General features: G+C 47.9%; 2 protein-coding genes across 2 annotated transcripts; one reads left to right on the top strand and one right to left on the bottom strand.

Moving 5' to 3' along the window:
- Nucleotides 1-5,266: 5,266 nt before the first annotated feature.
- Nucleotides 5,267-8,367, top strand: LOC109774580 (CBS domain-containing protein CBSX6). The gene is made up of 2 exons (XM_020333325.4): nt 5,267-5,826; nt 7,295-8,367. The coding sequence occupies exons 1-2, from the start codon at nt 5,504-5,506 to the stop codon at nt 8,166-8,168; spliced, it is 1,197 nt and encodes a 398-aa protein (XP_020188914.1). The 5' UTR covers nt 5,267-5,503; the 3' UTR covers nt 8,169-8,367.
- Nucleotides 8,368-9,468: 1,101 nt separating this feature from the next.
- On the bottom strand, nt 9,469-11,532 carry LOC109774589 (F-box/FBD/LRR-repeat protein At1g13570-like). The gene is made up of 3 exons (XM_020333330.4): nt 10,502-11,532; nt 10,246-10,389; nt 9,469-10,114 (listed from the first exon to the last, which is right to left on the bottom strand). The coding sequence occupies exons 1-3, from the start codon at nt 11,498-11,500 to the stop codon at nt 9,701-9,703; spliced, it is 1,557 nt and encodes a 518-aa protein (XP_020188919.1). The 5' UTR covers nt 11,501-11,532; the 3' UTR covers nt 9,469-9,700.
- Nucleotides 11,533-19,355: the final 7,823 nt, after the last annotated feature.

Here is a 19,355-nt window from a genome sequence, read left to right as displayed (position 1 = left end):
CAGACACAAAACGGTATTGCAATGCTTGAAAACAAGGCCTAGGGTCCGTACTTTCACTAGTGCAATCTCTCAACAATGCTAACATAGTTGGATCATATGATTATCCCTCAAAGTGTAACGAAGAATCACTCCCGAGTTCCTACTAGCGGAAAACAAAAGATAGGAATTTTTTGTAGGGTACGAAACCACCTCAAAGCTATTCTTACAGTTCGATCTATTCAAGAGTCCGTACTAAAATAACACAAAGCTATTTTTTCCGTTCGATCTATCCTAGAGTCCGTACTAAGATAACACCAAAGCAAGTTCACATTCATAATACTCAATCCACACAAAGAACTATAAAGAGACCCCAAAGTTTCCGTCGGAGAAAAACGTGCATCAACCCCTATGCATAGATTACCCCAATATCACCGCGGGAATCCGCGAGTTGGATGCCAAGACACATATCAAGTGAATTAATATGATACCCCAATTGTCACCTCAAGTATTCATACCGCAAGATATATATCATGTGTTCTCATCTCTGAATATTCAATCCGACAAGACAAAACTTCAAAAGGTAAAGATTCAATTCATCATAACAAGAGTATAGAGGGGAGAGACATCATATGATCCATCTATATTAACAAAGCCCATGATATAGATCACGAGAGAGAGAGAGAGAGAGAGAGAGAGAGAGAGAGAGAGAGAGAGAAAGAGAGAGATTAAACACATAGCTACTGGTACAAACCCTCAGCCTCGGGGTGGACTACTCCCTCCTCATCGTGGTGGCCACCGGGATGATGAAGATGGCCACCGGTGATGATTGCCCCCTCCGGCTAGGTGACGGAACAGAGCTAGATTGGTTTTCGGTGGATACAGAGCCCTGCGGCGGCGGAATTTATAGTGCAAAGAGGGGTGCGGGAGGCCACCGAGGTGGGCACAACCCACCTGGGCGCGCCAGGGGGGGCTGGCGCGCCCTACTGGGTTGTGCCCCCCTCGGGGCACCCCCCAGGTGCAGCTCTGGCCCATTGGGTTCCTTCTGGTCCATCAAAAAACTCCGTGGAGTTTCGTTGCGTTTGGACTCCGTTTGGTATTGATTTCCTGCGATGTAAAAAACAAGCAAAAAACAGCAACTGGCACTGGGCACTGGGTCAATAGGTTAGTCCCAAAAAATGATATAAAGTTGCTATAAAATGGTTGTAAAGCATCCAAGAATGATAAAATAACAGCATGAATACTTCATAAATTATAGATACGTTGAAGACGTATCACCGGTCAGCCTTCCATTGATTCCTCACGGGGGGCGGCGACACCCTCCCTCCCGCCACGGGTACACACGGCGCCGGGCGGCTATAAAATCAACGCCTCCCCCTCACCTCTGGCCACACACACCGACGTGCTCTGCCTCTCTCTCTACGTGCGTAGCCGCCGCCGCCGATCCTCCCCTCTCTCCCCAAGCCCAGCCGCGATGATGTCGAGCGATTCCCCGGCGATGGGGCGGCGGCCAACGGCTTCGGCCGCCGCTCGCTGCACGCGTGGGAGGCGTATTTGCTCTTCGAGGCCAGACATGCGCGCAGGGCCGGGCGGGTGGAGGCTCAGCGCCGGTGGCGTCCCCATTCCCCCGCTACCCGACGTCAACGCGCGCGCCGACTACTTCGCCGACGAGGTCGACCGCGTGCTAGCGTCGCGGACCGAGGAGCAGCGCGCCCTCCCCGCAGTACGCCGCCGACAACCACGAGGCGTGAGCGGCGTACTTAGGGCACCAAGAACAGCGAGGGGCGCCGCCTGTGGTGGGGCGCCCCCGGCCGCGCGCTCCACAAGGTTCTCCAGCACCTCGAGGGCGGCAACGACCCGCCGCTGACATACCCTGCCGCAGCCGTCGCCCCGGTCCCCCGCCGGAGCGCCGAGCAATGGATGCCCAGGAGGTTCAGCCCCTCCTCGTCTTCCTACTCCCACTCCTCCGGCTCGCCGGCGGTGTTTGGCGTCAAGGCCGAGCCCGCAGCGGAGACGCCGCTCGGCTGGCGCACCCGCAGCGTTGGCATCGTCATCAACGAGGGCGGCGGGCGCGCCTCCTACTCGGCTCCTCCCCGCTACGTCAAGCCGAAGACGAAGCCGGGGCTCGCCGCCGTGAAGACGGAGCCAGGGCTCGCCGGCGGCGTGAAGGAGGAGCTCGACGACGCGGCGGCCTTGAAGTGGGCGCGCGAAGACTGGGCGCGGACGGAGCTGGAGCGCCAGTGCCGCGCCTACGAGCAGTTCGCCGCTCGGCGCCGTGGCCGCGACGAGGGAGGCGTTGTCGTCCTTGATGACGACAGCGACGACGACGCGCTGCCGCCACCGGTCTGCCAGGGCGTCGCCGGGCAGGGATCCAGCAGGGGCGGCCGCGTCAAGAAGGAGAAGGACGACGGCGAGGATGGCGGCGACGTCGGCGACTTCGCCGTGCTCAGCGCGTTCTTCGGCCCGTAGTTGTAGTTGCAGCCCTTTTTTAAAAAGTACTTCACTTTGCTATGTAAAAAACTAGGTAGGTTGCTCAAGTAATGTCATGTTCGCCGAATTTTAGCCGAATCTTTGTCCCGTTTGCCGAACTTTAGCTGAATTCCTTTAAAAAAAACCGCCTTCTGGGGGCGACCCTGGGCCGGCGGCTGGGAACCCGAAAGCCCCCACGCCGATTTTAGCGCCGGTTCGCTCCAGGCAGCGATTTTACGCGCCCCCGTGAGGCCAACGGCTGAAGATGCTCTCAGATAAGCCTGCCAGGGCAGCACCCAGCTCGCGAGGAGAAAAAAGCGCCCCTTCGGAGCTCCCCGAGTCGGCTTCCCTCTACTGAGTAGTACTCTCGTCGTCCCGTCCATCGTCGGTTATATGCACGATCCCCTTCACTTCACTTCACTTCCCCAGTTCCCCGGTCACCGCTTGCCTTCCGTGCCGTGCCGTGCACACGCGCACACACACGGACGTGGACTGACTGACGACGGAGAGGAATGCGAATCAGGAGTTTGCATCTGAAGCCGGGCACACCAAACGTCGCCGGTTAACCACCACGAGCGAGAGAATGAGACGAGACGGACACTGGCCGATGTTGGACTGGGACGCGAGCGCAAGGCTACAAGGGAGGGACGCTGGATGGATGCAGATCCGATCTGGGAATTGTGCACTCATGCAGTGAATGGCTAAAATCACGACCAGACCAGACGTGCCAAGCCTCACGAAGCAACGCGACGGGTGCGCTAGATTCATTCAAGAACTGCGCGCGCGTGTGGTGGTGGTGGTATCAGTTGGTGGTCCATCGAGATTAACCAGCTGCTTGGCTCGACTCGGTTAAGGCTCAGCTTGTTACGGCTTGACTTGTTTAGCTCGTTAAGCTTAATTAGAAAATACTCCCTCTGTTTTTATTTACTCCGCGTATTAGTTAGTTTTGGTCAAAGTCAAGCTTTACAAACTTTGACAAAGTTTATAGACAAAAATATTAACATATACAGTAACAAACCAATACCATTAGATTCGTTGTTGAATGTACTTCCACATCATATAGATTTGTTATGCTAAATATTTATTATTTTTTCTATAAATTTGATCAAATTTTACAAAGTTGGACTTCAGTCAAGTCTAATATGCGGAGTAAATAAAAACGGAGGGAGTATCTTGTTTGGCTAAAGTTTGAGGTTTGATTTTTAAAAAATCTATATGCACTACATTATACGAGTAGAATGGAGGGAGTAAGATAAGAATATATGTTATGGTGTACTTACGAGAACAGAACGCCAATCTGTTGGCTAGCTCTGCGGGAGCGCAGGCAGCCCACCCCAGTTTGAGTCCTGAATCAGCCGCGGGTGCTTATGGATATTCTTATGTCATCAAGGACTGGTCCTGATTTTGTTATGGTGTACTCCCTCCGTCCGAAAATACTTATCATCAAAATGAATAAAAAGGGATGTATCTAGATGTATTTTAGTTCTACATATACCCCTTTTTGTCTATTTTGATGACAAATATTTTCGGACGGAGAAAGTACTAACGAGCTTGTTACCTCATTCATTAAGCCCATTAAATTTAACAGACTAAGATCAGCGATTGGCCTCTTCGTTAAGGAGCGATTTACGAGCTTAACGAGCCGAGCTATCGCACGCTCATTAATCTCAGGAACTAGTGCTTTTGATCCACCACTAATCGACCATCACATCAACAATCAGTCTAGCCACTGCGCGTAGCAGGCCAATCGAAAATCTGCCGGCTGATTGGGTTTATCTCGGCGGTGGTGACACTAATGCTAGTGTCATGTGTCGTGTCGAGTGTGCATTAGCGAGAGGTTCTTGCATTTCGATATCTCGTGGGCGCTCGCGTCTTCTTAGATTACAATCTGACGACGAACTAGTGGTTCTCTTGCGGTAGTTGTGTCTTCAGCAGCAGTGTGTTCAGTCACTTCAAGTTCTCACATACTGGTGTGGACTATTCATATCACACGAGACGACTGCTCAAGGCATTGGAGATTAGTCGAACCTGTCCATGCATGTTTAGTCTTTTGTGTAGCTAGAGACATTGGCTTCCAAAAAAACTTCATGTGACTTTAGCTTTGTTATGTATCTTTGGCGTCATGTAATTTTCAGTTATTCATTTGAAGTACTTTATCCAATAAGTTACTAGCTCACCCTAAAAAAAACAAAAACAAAAAACAACAAGTTACTAGTATGTTCGAATCATTGGCAAAGAAAAACACTCAAAGGTGGAGGGTTACCCAGATAGTCATTCATTGATTATATCTTCTTTTTCCCTTCGAAAAAGACACGGCACAAAGGTAGACACTGATATACACACCAACCCTCACCCTCGCAAGCCTCCAATCCTTCTATTTAGGTTGTTTTATATAAATACAAATAGACGTAGACGCTCATACCCTCACTCATATAAATGCACACAAGAACACTCTACCCCTATGGACACCTTCGTGAGACTAAGCCGGCACATCATCTTGAGATTGATAAAGTTGTCAAAGACGCTTTTGCAGTCGACGGGGTGTCTCCACCACTAAGCTCACATCACCGAAAAGTCTTAAATAAATTCAGAAAAATGCGATCGCCGGTGTCAATTTTAGGACTTAAACTCTGATGGGCTATTTAGATTTTGACAGCTCAATATGTATGCCACGTGGTTGATCCATCATTCTGCCAGATTCCACATTATACATGGCACACAATAAATGAGTAAATCACAATGGAGATCCATCAGCCGACCACCCCGAATCTCAAAGCATGGCCACGGAGCTGATTTAACCCCATCCAGCCGGTCTCTCCTCCCACCGCATCGCATATCCCCTCCCTCGCATCACCCACACCACGCGGGCAGCCGGCTTCAATTTTTCCATCCGCTCGCCGTGCTCTTAATGGGCTTTCCCTCCCTCCGACATGGCCGGCGACCCCCGCACCCGCGCCGCCGGTGACCCCTCCTCCTCCCCCGCCGTCGGCCCCTCCAGGCTCTTCCTCCACCTGCTCCTCCTCCACTCGCTCTTATAACCCCGCGCCCACCTGAGCCCATGGCCGCCGTCTTCTACCACCACGTCGTCGGCGACCTCACCGTCGGCAAGCCCGAGATCGCCGAGCTCAGCGACGCCGACACGCTCGACGACGCGGCGCGGGCCATCGCCGGCAGCCCCGAGGGCGCCGTGCCCGTCTGGCGCGCGCGGGCCGCCCCCGACGACCCGCCCTCCGGGATCCGCTTCCTCGGCATGATCTCCGCCGTCGACATCGCCGCCTTCCTCGCCGGCGCCGGCGCCGGCGACCGCGCCATGCGCGCCGCCGTCGGCGAGGTCGTGCAGCCCAACCAGGACCTGCTCCGGGAGGTCGATCCCGGCACCAGGTCAGTTCTTGTTCCTCGACCCGCCCCTTCTCGCCGCCGTCGTGTCCTGTCCCCGCCCGTCCCATCAGGAATCCCACCCAATCTCAAGTCTTTAGGCATCATTCGTCTGCGGTTTCGTAGTCGTAGGCAGTGGTGATTCAGTCTACGCACTGTGGCTGTTGACTCCTGCTTAGCTCGGATCTGTCCCTGCCTGCTGGGATGCTTCACTACAGCCGAATGCTGATGCGCAAACCTCTGTTTTCTAATGCGGTCTGGTTGGTGATCTTTGTCTCTTATGCACGTTCCTACTAATTACAAATCTGCGGCCAGTACAAAATTGTTTTTGAGTCTGTTCTGAATCCATCAGAAATCACTGGGGGTTTGTGCCTTTGTGGTTAATAAATCACTCTTCTATGGTGCTTCTTCTGTTGGTGCAAATCAGGAAGTGCTTACTGCTCAATGAAGCTGCCTAAAGTTGTGTTTACTGGATACTAAAACTGGGGTAGTGGTTGTGTTTAACACAATCTCTTTCAGAAGAAAGCATGGTAAGGTCAATGCTTGATGAGCTGGGAAGAAATGTCTTAGTTCATGAAAAATAGTTGGATCGAACTTCCGGACAGACAATCTGGATATTGTTTTGCTAGGTCATGTGCCTTAGTCGCAAATCCACTGCTCAAGTTTAAGTTGCTTTATCCCTGTGTGCACAGTTTCTTTCTTCAGTATCCAAAGAAATGCCACAACTGGTCATGCTTTCTTCATTAAACCACCATTTTAGTTGCCCCTTTAGGGAGCATTTGCTGACAACAACTCAAAAGACTATCCATCACATAGCTCCTCGAGACTGAAAAACTGTAACTCATGACCGTTACCAACAGCATAGATTTGCTAGGTATTCACCTATCAGTATATGTGGCTATTCTTAACTTTTTTCAATTCCTAGAGTAGACCGATCATTCTACAATCTTAGCTTGTATTTTACTCTTATCTTCCAGCATCATGAAGTGTCTCCAGTCCATTCCGAAACTTAAACAAGCCAGATGGCTTTCACATGGTGCAGAGTTTGTCCTTCTGATTGTGTTGCCATAAGAGGAACAAAGTGGGAACATGGTTCCATTTGGCAATGCGATGTCGCAATCAGGAAGGCAGCAATCCATGTGGAAGCCGTGCTGGCTGTCAAGGGATTCATGAGTCAAGACAATAGTTTAAATAAACTGAGCCATACATGACACATGCGAGGCAGTCCAATCATGTCTCGAAATGATTTGGCAGCACCAAGTAGTGAGCCAATGTCACATTCTTAGGGATGACATAATAGTTGCCCGCAAATAAAAAGTTCAATAGGACATAAGAGTCTGAGCTGGATGATGCGTCTGCCAATCATACTGCTCTGCTTTTTTTAGTCCTTTGCCTTTCAAGCAAATTCATTTCTAAAGATGCGATGTTTGACATATGTATTTTGTTATTCAGCCAAGTTTGATTGTCTTGCAAGGTTGATCGATGCGCTGGAGTTGATGAGGAATGGAGTGAAGCGCTTCCTTGTCCGCAAGAACGGCTCCTGGACAGGCATCACCAAGCGGTTTTCGATGCTTTACAACGGGAAATGGATGAAGAACTCGGAATCGGGATCCCCAAGCTCAGCTGGCAGCAGCAGCATGCAGTTGTCCCCATTTATCAGTTGCGCGGAGAGGTTTTGCTGCCTGTCAAGGGAAGACATCCTCCGGTTCCTGATCGGGTGCCTCGGCGCCCTCGCGCCCATCCCACTGTCTCCAATCTGTACCCTCGGAGCCATCAACCCGCACTACTGCCACGTCGAGGCGTCAGCGCCAGCCATGGAGGCGATCCAGAAGATCCCTGGGGACCCATGCGGCGTGGCCGTGGTCGAGACGACACCGGATGGGGTCCGCAAGATCATCGGGGACATCTCCGCCTACAAGCTGTGGAAGTGCGACTACGTGGCGGCTGCGTGGGCGCTGGCAAACCTGTCAGCGGGGCAGTTTGTCATCGGCGCCGACGAGAACGGGTCGACCCCCATCTCCGCCTTTCCGCTGCCTTCCATCAGCTCGTCGCTGTCGGAGGAGGCCGCCGAGCCCGGGCGCTCTCCCAGGCTGCTTAAGAAGTTCAGCAGCAGGAACATCGGGTTCCTGAACAGCCAGGCGAACCAGGTGCGGAGCATGTACCGGGGCCGGAGCTCGCCGCTGATGTGCCGGAGCACGAGCTCGCTCGCGGCCGTCATGGCGCAGATGCTGTCCCACCGGGCGACTCACGTGTGGGTGACGGACGCGGAGGCCGAGGAGGACGACGTCCTCGTCGGCGTGGTGGGGTACACCGACATCTTCGCCGCCGTCACCCGGAGCAGCGCCTGACCGCGGTGGCGCTTGTTTGGGTGGTGTACTATAATTTGGGGTTGGTTTGGTGGTTGTCCAGAGTTGAGAACTTTGTTTTGGGTGTGTGGGCGTGTGAGACTGAATGGGTCGTGTATTGTTGGATGTGCATTCGTTGCTGATGGTCCTATAATAAGGCAGACTCGGGCCTATTTATGCCTGGGAGTCCATTGATCGCTCATCTCATATGTATGTTTCAACTGGAACTTGCTGAATCAAACTAACCCTGACGAAAGTTAACCTGCCAAACACAAAAACTTGCAAACAGCAAACACACTCAAAAAATTTCAAAACCGTCAATCGCCGGCGAAGTGCACATATCAAATCTGCTTTGATTCCGTCTCCGCAATTGCGATATCATTTGCAAAACCTTGCAAACAGCAAACCACCCAAGCAGTACCCCATCTTTCCATTTGCAGGGAAGAAATACCCCATCTGTAGCCAGAAGTATTTGTGAACAAGAACTACAGCCTGAAGAAATATGCACACAGAGCACAACGCACAAGTCATCACAAAGCAGAGCAACGTAGTACAGCATGCAGTAAATCTGATCAAGGATAGGGTAATGTCATAATTAACATTTTTTAGCCAAAATTACAGTGTAACACCAATGTCATAATAATCATTTTTGAACCAAAACCGTGCAGTGCAAGTGCAACACACTGTCATCAGACCAGAGCTAGCTGCCTAAGTAATGAAATCACATGAAACACAGATACAGTGGTCTGTAATAGCCAACGGATACCAAAAATCAAACTAATGACCGGTAAGCTGCCAAACACAAAAGCTTGCAAGCAGCAAACACATTCAAAAAATTCAAAATCGCCGATTAACGGTGCCACAAAGCGCGCATACAAAGCAGCTTCAGTTCTGTTTCTGCAACTCTGAACCACCCAAGTAACACCCCATCCTTTTATTTTGCAGAGAAGAAACACCACATCTATAGCTAGAATTACCCGTGAACGGGCAACACACAGCACCGTGCAACGCACACCCACAAGTCATAAAGCAAATCAACGCTATCACAGCATGAAGAAAATTTGATCAAAGATAAGGCGGTGTCATAATAAACATTTTTTAGCCAAAATCACTCAATGTAACACCACTGTCATCCTATCACAGCTAGATAGTGAGATCACATGAAACAGAGACACCGCGGTCTGTAATTGCCAACCAGCAGGAAGGAAATATGCACACAAACACAGTACAACGCACAAGACACAAAGCAAAGCAAAGCAACGTACCACAGCATGAAGAAGAGGATCCGATCAAGGATATGAGATAATGTCATAACAAACATTTCTTAGCCAAAACCGTGCAACGCAACACCATTGTCACAATCTCAATAAACATATTTTTAGCCAAAACCATGCAATGCAACACAGCTGTCATCAAGATCACAGCCTAGCTAACGAAATCGCATGAAACACATACGCGGTGGTCCGTAATTGCCAACCAGTAGAACAACGGCTGCAACAATGATACTGCCAACTTCGACGCTGAAGCTAATCAGGCTAGCACAGGTACAAGGGGTGGGGTGATGACATACGATACAAGTCGCTGCGGCAATAGTTGGCAAAAGGGTCACCGAGGGAGAAATCAGATCCTCTTCTGGCGCTCTGAGCGAAGCCTTGAGGACCAGAATGGCCGACCGACAGTATGGAGGCTTCACTGGCCCGTTCCATGTACTTCAGAAACACCACCTTGCGTATCATCTCATCCGTCGGATCAGCGGCCAACAGAACCACCACCTCCTCCAGTACAAACGCGCTCTCAAAGAAGAATTTGAGGAAGGCAAGCTCGCTTCGATCCCCTTGGAAACCATGGAAAACCAGCAGCTTGATGCGCGACTCTATGCATTCTATGGTACCAGACTCAAGCCAGAACTTCAGGTTGACCTTGCCAGTGGATTGATCAGTTTTTCCAGACTGAAAAATTGGTAGAGAAAAGCATGTGCAGTCCATCAGCTATCAGCTATTGATACCAATTAGCAATTAGCAACATGTTGCTAGCGCGCGATGGTGCAGATGTATGCGAAAAGAAGCGCCAGGGGCCTCACCATGATGTGGAGCGTCTCAACATTCGGAAAGCATCTGAGGACATTGGGGATCATCTTGACATCATTGCGGACTGCGAAACGCACCTCCAAAGCCAGGATTTTCACACCTGGTAGCATGGTGCTTGGGCTCATCCCTATCCCAGCCTGCAGTTGCAATCAATCACAGATTCACAACTCACCCAGTTAAGAAAAGGAAGATCACACAAACTTGCATTGGTAATCAGTGTAGGATTGAACCAATGGAGAAACCAGGCACCTTGATGATGGTGTTGCCGACATCTAGGACATGCTTTCGTGGGTCCAACGCCAAGTATCCCAACAAGTGCAGCTTGGGGGCATGGCCGATCTTGACCGTGGTGGTGCAGTTGCCAACAGGGTGCCAAGCATCTGAATAGATGAACCGCTCAAGATTTGGGGCGTCCAGCACGAAGATCTCTTCGATGAAGCACCCAATGATCTGCACGCACCGGAGGCTCTGGCTGACGAGCCGGATGCGAAGCTTCAGCACATTGCCCTGGACGCACAGCGTCTCCAGCACGGGGCTCCTGTCGAGGATGAAGTCCAGATCCCGCCTCTCCACGAGGACGTGACAGAGCCCGAGGTCACGGAGATTGGGGAAGCAGGTGGCGCGCCGGAGGCCGGCCGTGTCGGGGAACCTCCACATGCCGAGGTAGAGGCGGGTGAGGCTGGTCAGGCTTAGGAGGTTGGCGGGGAGAAAGTAGTCGAGCGGCCAGCGGGCGTTGACGAGGACGAGCTCCTGGATGCCCTTGGCGGCGAGGAGCTGGAGCCAGCGCGTGAGCAGGCCGTGGAAGCCCTCCGCGAGGGTGCGGGTAAGGTGGACGCAGCGGAACGGTCCCGGGTGCGCCTCGAGGACGCGGGACACGGCGGAGGTGTCGGGGAGGAGGTCCGCGTCGGCGAGGACGAGCGGCGCCGAGCGCCAGACCCCGCGCCAGTGGCGGGAGAGCGCGGCGGTGCGCGCGGCGTCCTTGACGGGGAGGCGGGAGACGACGTCGCGGAGGAGCGCGTCGGGGAGGCGGCTGACGCGGTCGACGTCGTCGTCGGGAGGCAGCGCGAAGAAGCGAGCGGCGGCGGCGGAGGAGAGCCGGTTGACGGGCATGTCGTATTGGGTGGGGTGGAACAAGCGGTCGCATTGCTCTTCCGCCTCGTACTCGTTCTGCGCCGTCTGGTTGCGCAGGAACTCGTTCGCCACCGCGCATATGGGGCCGAGCGACCCTAGGCTCTGGAACTCCGCCATGGCCGCCGCCGCCGGAAGCGTCGTTGCGGTGGGGATGAGCCGACGAGGGCTTTGGGCTTTGGGCGTTTCTCGGCGTGGTGCTGTGTGTGAAGTGGGGCACAAACGGCCCAAGGAAATGGTGGAAAATGTTTTTTTCGAAAGGGCATCGCGTTTTTTTTTGCGGGATGGCTATCTAGAGAGCAACTAGCGCTCTTTCGGAGCCTCACAACGATCAGCGCCACTTGGCGTGCTCTTAACCATTCGCCATGTGTTGCGGTCTGGATGCTCCCTCCGGATTTTGTTTTTTTATTTTTCCGCACGCGTTTTTGGCTTTTTAAACGGTTTTTTTCGGAGTTTTTCAACGTTTTGGTTTTCCACCGGTCTTGCTTAGCTTTTCAACCAAAAAAGTTTTTCTTGAAAAAAAAATTTGCGCGAAAAAACACGTTTTTTTTCCTTTCGCGAGTCGCGGTTTTGCTTCCGCGAGAGGCACGGTTTTGCTTTCGCGAGAGTCACGGCCGTGCCTCTCGAAAACGGAAAAAACGCGTTTTCTGTTTTTTTTCCTTTCGCGAGAGTCACGGTTTTGCTTCCGCGAGAGGTACGGGTGTGCTTTCGCGAGAGTCGTGGCCGTGCCTCTCGGAAACGGAAAAACGCATTTTCTTTTTTTTTATTTCGCGAGAGTCACAGTTTTGCTTCCGCGAGAGGCACGGTTGTGCTTTCGCGAGAGTCACAGTCGTGCCTCTCGGAAAGGAAAAAAACGCATTTTTTTGTTTTTTTTTCTTTCGCGAGAGTCACGGTTTTGCTTCCGCAAGAGGTACGGTTGTGCTTTCACGAGAGTCACGGCCGTGCCTCCTCGGAAACGGAAAAAAACGCGTTTTCTCTTTTTTTTTTTCCGCGAGAGTCACGGTGCGTGCCTTTTTCGGAAAGGAAAAAAATCCGTGCTCCCGGTTCAGTTTTTTCGTCCGTTTTTTTCGTGAAGAAAAAGTTCGTCAAAACCTATCAACATGGGATCTAGTTTTGAAGATCTCGACGCGATGAATCCAACGGTGAAAGCGGTTCGGGATTTGGACGCACGGTTTGGGAGATAAAACGTTTTGAATAAACGGATCTATGAAAAAAGGGAAAACTCCCAGGTTGCGACAAATGGTGCGCTGCATGTGCGCCACTTGTCGCAACCAGGGGAATTGGAGTGATCTTTGTAACGAATACTCCTCAATTAGTAATTTCGGGCTATCTTTACTAAAATCAAAAGAGCATTACATCGTCCACGAGCTTAGCGACAAGACAACTCGGAGGTCTGTCTCCAACTAAGTGAAATCTTATTAAAAAACTAGTAGAATGCCCGTGTGTTGCCACGGGCTTTTGAAATATTTTGTTAAAGTTATATATAAATATGATACATGTGAAATTTCACATGTATAAAAAGATAGCTAGTAATAATTAAAATCCACTTCATTTGCAATGTAAGTGATAAAACAAGTAATTTGACGATGTATACATAAAAATCGATGATCCAACAAATAATCTATTGTGAATTAAGATTTCCTTGATGCGCTTAGATATTCTTGCACAATATCAGAAATGTTGTCGTTCGTACAATATTTGAGCAAGTATAATAAAACTTCTTCCTCGTCTCATAACCAAATTGTTTTTTTTTCACCTACCCAGCCTTATCCTCACCGCAACCACGCATCTCACTTTCTCCCCATCACAACCGCTTCTCTCATCGCAACCACCCCTCTCACTCGTTCTCTCCGCCAGAGCATTGCTGGTACCATATCTCCCCATGTCTCTGCCGCCTTCCATCCATGCTCACCATCCCCTCCCCTCCACTGCGATGTCGCCCATCCCCTCCTCGGTTTTCTAGTTTGGTCACATCCGATGAGCAACGGTTATCACATATATGTCACGGTGAGTAGCTGGATCCAGTCGTCGGCGAGCCGCCACATCAATATGGCCATCCTAGGTGATTTCTGGTGCCATGGGCTTCATAGAGGACGATTTCATTTCTACCTCAGGCAATCCATGTCGTCGATCTGGCCATCCTAGGTCGATTTCTGGTGCCGAGGGTGACTTCCAGGTAAATTGTATCTTGTGCAACCACGTCTGTGGCTCCTTGCCCCACAAGACATTAACTGGATGGTGTCTTGCCCTGAATCCATCGCAAGTCAATTGCCCGTGCGTTGCTACAGGAACACACATATTTTCATAGTTTAATATAACATTTAGAATACTCGTGCAAATAGGGCGGTGTTATCGACAATTCTTTTACCATTAAATAACTCTTCATCTTCTTTTCTTTTTTCTTATTTCTTCTACTATTTTTTTCTCTCCACCCTCTATCCAAATTTGCCACCTCCGGCAATAGTGCATGATGCATTCAGCTCACAATTCTTCTTACACACACATGAAAATTCAAACCCATGATGGTGCAGTTGTGTTTTATTTCACACCATGCTTGTGTTAATAAGATTTCTATGCAATTTTCAATCATGTCACGGTAAACGTACACAGGGTTTCTGCCTCCAGGTGCAAATGCACCCAATGTGCAAAATCAGATGAACACGAAAATTTGATAAAAAAATTCATTTTTGTTTTTAGTGAACATTGACGAGTGTTTCACCTGTGTACGAATTTTCATGATGGAATCACATTCTTAGTGGTCCATGCAAAAAAGTCAATGCTCCAATATTGAAGCACTGATCTTCTCACCTCCACGAATGTGATTTCATCACGAAAAATTGCACACAGGCGAAGAACTAAGCAGTGTTTGCTGTAAAGAAATGTTTTTTTTATTTATGTTTTTACTGTTTCATGGCATTGTCACGGACTCACCAATCTGTGGTAGTGAACCACTGGAGATAGCTGGTGTCTTCAGGTTGTTATAGCTCATGTTGACTGATAATGACATATAAGTGCCTCACCTTGATACTTGATACCATAATAGTCGTGGTAGAAACCGGTTGTGCCGTCCTAAACACCTTTTTCCTTAAAGGGTCAAGACAATACAACTGAAAAGAGTTTCACACATGACATCTGTATAACAAGATGTCCAAACATTCATCCATTTCATCGACTAAAATAGTTTTGTAATCACTCATTTCATTTTTCAAAATAGGAGGACATATCCCTGCGATCATCCACAACAATTTCATTGATACAAACAGAATCCTAATCCTATATAGGAACATTATTCCCTGGGTGTTCATTACTTGTCGAGCGCTTGGTACATCCTCCCCACAACTACTTGTGTCTGACTTCGGCAACCTCCAGAAGGATTTATACAAGCATGAATTCAAACAAAAGATTAGTAAGTCATTAAAGATATTGTAATACACAGGTGAATCAGTAGCATCAAGAACCTAACCTCAACCTCGCACATACCTCATGCATGAGGGAGAGAGCCAAAATTTCCTAGGCTGTCAATTCTCAAGTACCTAACATTGACAATTCAGAATTACATAAAGGTATGCAATACAATTAGTACATTCCATGACAGAGAAATTATGCATGTAAACAGTGGTCTGAGAAGCACTGCATTTTCTATTAACCAGTAGAATGCGAAAACACTTTGTACATTGGAAATAGTATCAGTTTACACTCCTGATGAAGTATGGTAAAAATACATAATTGAGAAATATATTTATTCAATCCCAAGGACAATCGGACCAACAAGTTAGAACATGGAACTAAGATCAACACTTGAAGAGGTCCAAATAAGAGAGCTTGATTGGATCGTACCTGATTGAGAAGGCAAAGGAGGACAATCGGACCGACATACAGAGCCACTGCTCCCTCCAACATAGAAAGCACACAACTCTGTCTTCAATTTTACAGAGCCGTGAACATCAACCGATGTACCTTGATGATGCCATTGGTGGTGGTACGGTGTGGTAGAAATTAAGTGACAGTCAAGCTAAATGAGGTGAACCGATTGAAATTATACACAAAGGTAGAAAGCTAGTAAGCTACAACATTAATCCTTTAAGTGACAAACTAAAAAATACACCTCAAACCATAGCAGTCCTAACTCCTGTCTCTGAGCATAAGAACAAGAATTTTTAAAAGGGACAATTTTTCAGTCACTCGTGTGAGGCCTTATCCCATTGTAGAAGCTAAAGCATGTTTGAAAAAGGTAACCATGGATAGATATAGGTAAGAAACAAAATTCATGCCATGTTTTTAAGATAACCATCGACATGAGGATGGGACCTTTTTTATTTTGTTCCTAGGGGGCTTGCAGTTTTGTGTCGCGGCAACCTGCAACCATGAGTCATGTTAGCACGAAACATTCCGTCATGCTGACTTAAAGTAACAAGAGTACAACTGAAGCAAAGAAGATAAAAAGATGAAAAAATAGATCAGCATTATAGACAAAAAATACAGATGAATGAATAAAATAACTCTTTCTCCTAAATCTAACATAGCAGAGTATGCATGTCTAGCTACTAAAATTAATGTGTAATGTAGCTTGTTTAAGATCCAATAAGCTAATAACCATGTTTAACACAATTTCTTACAAACCCAACAAGGATTTAGATTGTAATGCTAAGAAAAATGGGAGACGGACCTGAGGGAGCAAGGCGTTCGCATGGTGGCGAACGCAGGCGAAACCCAACGGCATGAGCGCGGTGGTAGATGCATGGAGTCGGTAGTCTCATGGAGGAAGCAACGACTGCCCTCGGGTGACTCCAGGAAGAAGGGCGCTGCAGCAGACCCTTAGAAAAGGGCGCCGCCACTACTCCGAGGCCTACGGCCGCCTCGGCCATCTTCTCTCTACAAGGTTGCAGGGGAGGGGTGTGTGGCGCAAGTGGCGGTGGTGGTTCCCCTCGCCGTAGTGAATAGATCGAGGGTAGCCTCCTCCGTTAGATTTTTTTCTCGTGCGAGGGGGCCTTGATGCCTGGTTCATGCGTCCGTCGGGTCAGGGAAAAGGAAACGTCAAATAAGCATGCCTAGTGCGGGATCGAAGGAGCGAAGTATGGAAGGGGATCGGTGTGCAAAGTAAATCAGAGAGATAGGTGATATGTTTGGAAGGTGATCTCTGCCAAAGCAAGCATGAATAAATGGAAATAGGATCGGACGCGATTCAGTTTTAATTGCGGAGAAGAAGAAAATTAACATGGGAGAGATGGTGGGAGGGGAGACGAAAAATAACCGGTCGAAAACAACCAGACGTAAGTGGTGGGACGAAAAAAAAAACGTGGAGGCTATTCTACCAACTGAGACATCAGGAGTAGAGAAAATATCTACATGATTGAATTCAATCGACATTCTTATCAAACATAGATGGTCAAAGGGGGAAACTGCACATCTACAAGGCTTGTGAGGGAACACAACTAAATTATCTGATTCCATTGAGTTAAACAAGGATAGCGAGATCTGCAAAAATGTAGACAACATGTAGGCTTGTTATGCACTTATTATGGCTAGTATCAACTTCATATATTTTTTCTAGATCACCATCGCTTTAGCTAACAGACCATTAAAACGTTGTCTGAATTTCCTAGGCACTGTAGCAGATAATCCCTTAAGAAAATGAAGACTTGGTTCCAAGTGAGGAAGCAAGGCTTGAATATATTGAATTTGGCTACATATTTATGCGCACACAACTTCATGCAATAATTCTATCATATTATGAAACGGATAAAAGGGAAAATAGTTCAACCCTATTTATTTATACTACCATAATAGTTTTGTTCCTTTGCAGCAGGTATGCTACTATGCAACAGCGTAATTTCGGGAGAAACAAGGACCAACTTTGTTCGAAACGAAGTTCTCTTAAGATCCATAAGAGAAGTAGTCGCAGAACGAAATCAACAACCCACTAAGCTTTGACATCCAAATGCAAAAGGGGTGAGAGGGCAATCATAAAGAAACAGAAGTTAAATTTAAAGGATATGAATTTAAAGGATATGACTCGAGAGCATTATCGCCAGTTAAAAGTGAACCATGCTTGAAACCTTTACTTTCAGAAACATTGCACCTACATGTAGCAAAAATCCATAAGTCAATGATCAATAAAACAGTGTCCATGAGCGAGACAAACTAACTAATTTAAGTGTATGATTAATCATACATCCAAATCATGTAATAACCCGCATTGGTCATTCTTCGGACATTTCTTCTTTCCTGAGCATACACTAGTAGAAAAATGGGCTTTTGGCCCGGTTGATAAGGCCCTTTAGTCCCGGTTTTTGAACCGGGACTAAAGGGTCGTTACTAATGCCTCTCCCCTTTAGTCCCGGTTCTGATACGAACCGGGACTAAAGGCCGCGGCCACGTGGAGCTCCACCTTTAGTCCCGGTTGGTAACACCAACCGGGACTAAAGGAAATTTTATGCTTTTTTTTGAAAAAAAAATTGAATTTTTTTTTATTTTCAAAATTTTGAATTATTTTAACCTCTAATCTCTAATCACCACCCCTCATCACTGCTCAATTTATCGTCTAATCTCTAATCACCCCTCATCATTCCAAATCATCTAACTTCCCAAACGGTCACCCATCCTCCCACTCCCCCAGCCTGAGCACGCTTAACTTCCGGGTTCTATTCTCCCTCGTTTCCAAGTCTGCACTTGTTGTTTTCCTGACAATAGTAAGATGTCAATCCTATTAACCCTCAGGAATTTAACTTGAGCATGAAGTGACACATTTCATTGTTTGAGTTTGAAACTATTGTTTTTAAAAACAATAATTATTTAGTAACACTAATATTTCTTGAATAATTAGTTTGACCATTGTTTGACCATAGTTTTGACCAGATTTGACCAAAATTCAAAATAACTGAAATAATTATTTAGTAACACTAATATTCTAGAATAATTAGTTTGACCATTGTTTGACCATAGTTTGACCACTTTTTTCAAAAAAAAATTGAAATGGTGCGCCATTATATTTTTTTCTGTTACTAGTGGCGCACCTAGCAAATGGTGCGCCACTAGTAAGTTTGAATTTTTTTTTGATTTTTTCCACTCTAGATCTTAAAAGCCCCGTAACTTTTTTTCTGTTAGGTTTTTGAGGATTTTGAAAATGTTTAACGGGGTTCCCCCGTTAAATTCGGATGTAACTTTTCGAGTAGATGATTTTTCATATAAAAAACTTTTTCATCCGAGTTCGTATGCAAAAGTTATGCCCATTTTACAAATTCTAGAGAGATTTTGCAAATAAAGTCGAAATTCATGTTTGTAAATTTTCCCAACAACTAGACCACATATCACATGGGAAACTTATTTTATTTTATTTTATTGACATTTCCATCATTTTCTTTTGTTTTTTCTAAAACTGAAAAGGCGATCAGGGGGGTAGAGTTTGAAAATGGGACCTTTAGTACCGGTTCGTGCCATGAACCGGTACTAATGCCTCAAAGCCCATTAGTACCGGTTGGTGGCACCAACCGGGACTGAAGGTCAACCTTCAGTCCCGGTTGGTGCCACCAACCGGTACTAATGGGCATTGCACCCTTTAGTCCCGGTTCGTGGCACCAACCGGGACTAAAGGGCCCAGGTGAACCGGGACTAATGCCTTAGCCGCACGAACCGGGACCAATGCTCACATTAGTCCCGGTTCGTGACTGAACCGGGACCAATGTGAATACTGCCCTGTGACCAAAGCCCTGTTTTCTACTAGTGATAGACAGAAACAACAGAGAGATAATAGAGATAAGGATGTCAGCTACTCAAACAAAAATGACAGACAATACACAAAATGACCGACAATAACCAACCAACACCCCTTCCCCTTCCCAGCACTAAATCCTTACCATCGTCATAAACTTCCTCCTACGCCATCCCTGCAATCACTGCCAAAGCATAGCCCATCTGCCGCCACATCGTCCGGTGTATCACCGCCAATCACATATTCCACCTAAACTTTATAGCTTTA

The sequence above is a fragment of the Aegilops tauschii genome, chromosome 3, assembly GCF_002575655.3.
Source record: "Aegilops tauschii subsp. strangulata cultivar AL8/78 chromosome 3, Aet v6.0, whole genome shotgun sequence".
NCBI lineage: Eukaryota > Viridiplantae > Streptophyta > Magnoliopsida > Poales > Poaceae > Aegilops > Aegilops tauschii.
This window is presented reverse-complemented; position numbering and strand designations above follow the sequence as displayed.

Coding starts and splice junctions, on each gene's coding strand:
- LOC109774589 (XM_020333330.4), bottom strand. CDS start 11,500: ATGGCGGAGTTCCAGAGCCTAGGGTCGCTCGGCCCCATATGCGCGGTG. Junction 10,390..10,501: donor TCGGCAACACCATCATCAAG/GTGCCTGGTTTC, acceptor TTGCAACTGCAG/GCTGGGATAGGGATGAGCCC. Junction 10,115..10,245: donor TTGAGACGCTCCACATCATG/GTGAGGCCCCTG, acceptor CCAATTTTTCAG/TCTGGAAAAACTGATCAATC.
- LOC109774580 (XM_020333325.4), top strand. CDS start 5,504: ATGGCCGCCGTCTTCTACCACCACGTCGTCGGCGACCTCACCGTCGGC. Junction 5,827..7,294: donor GAGGTCGATCCCGGCACCAG/GTCAGTTCTTGT, acceptor TTGTCTTGCAAG/GTTGATCGATGCGCTGGAGT.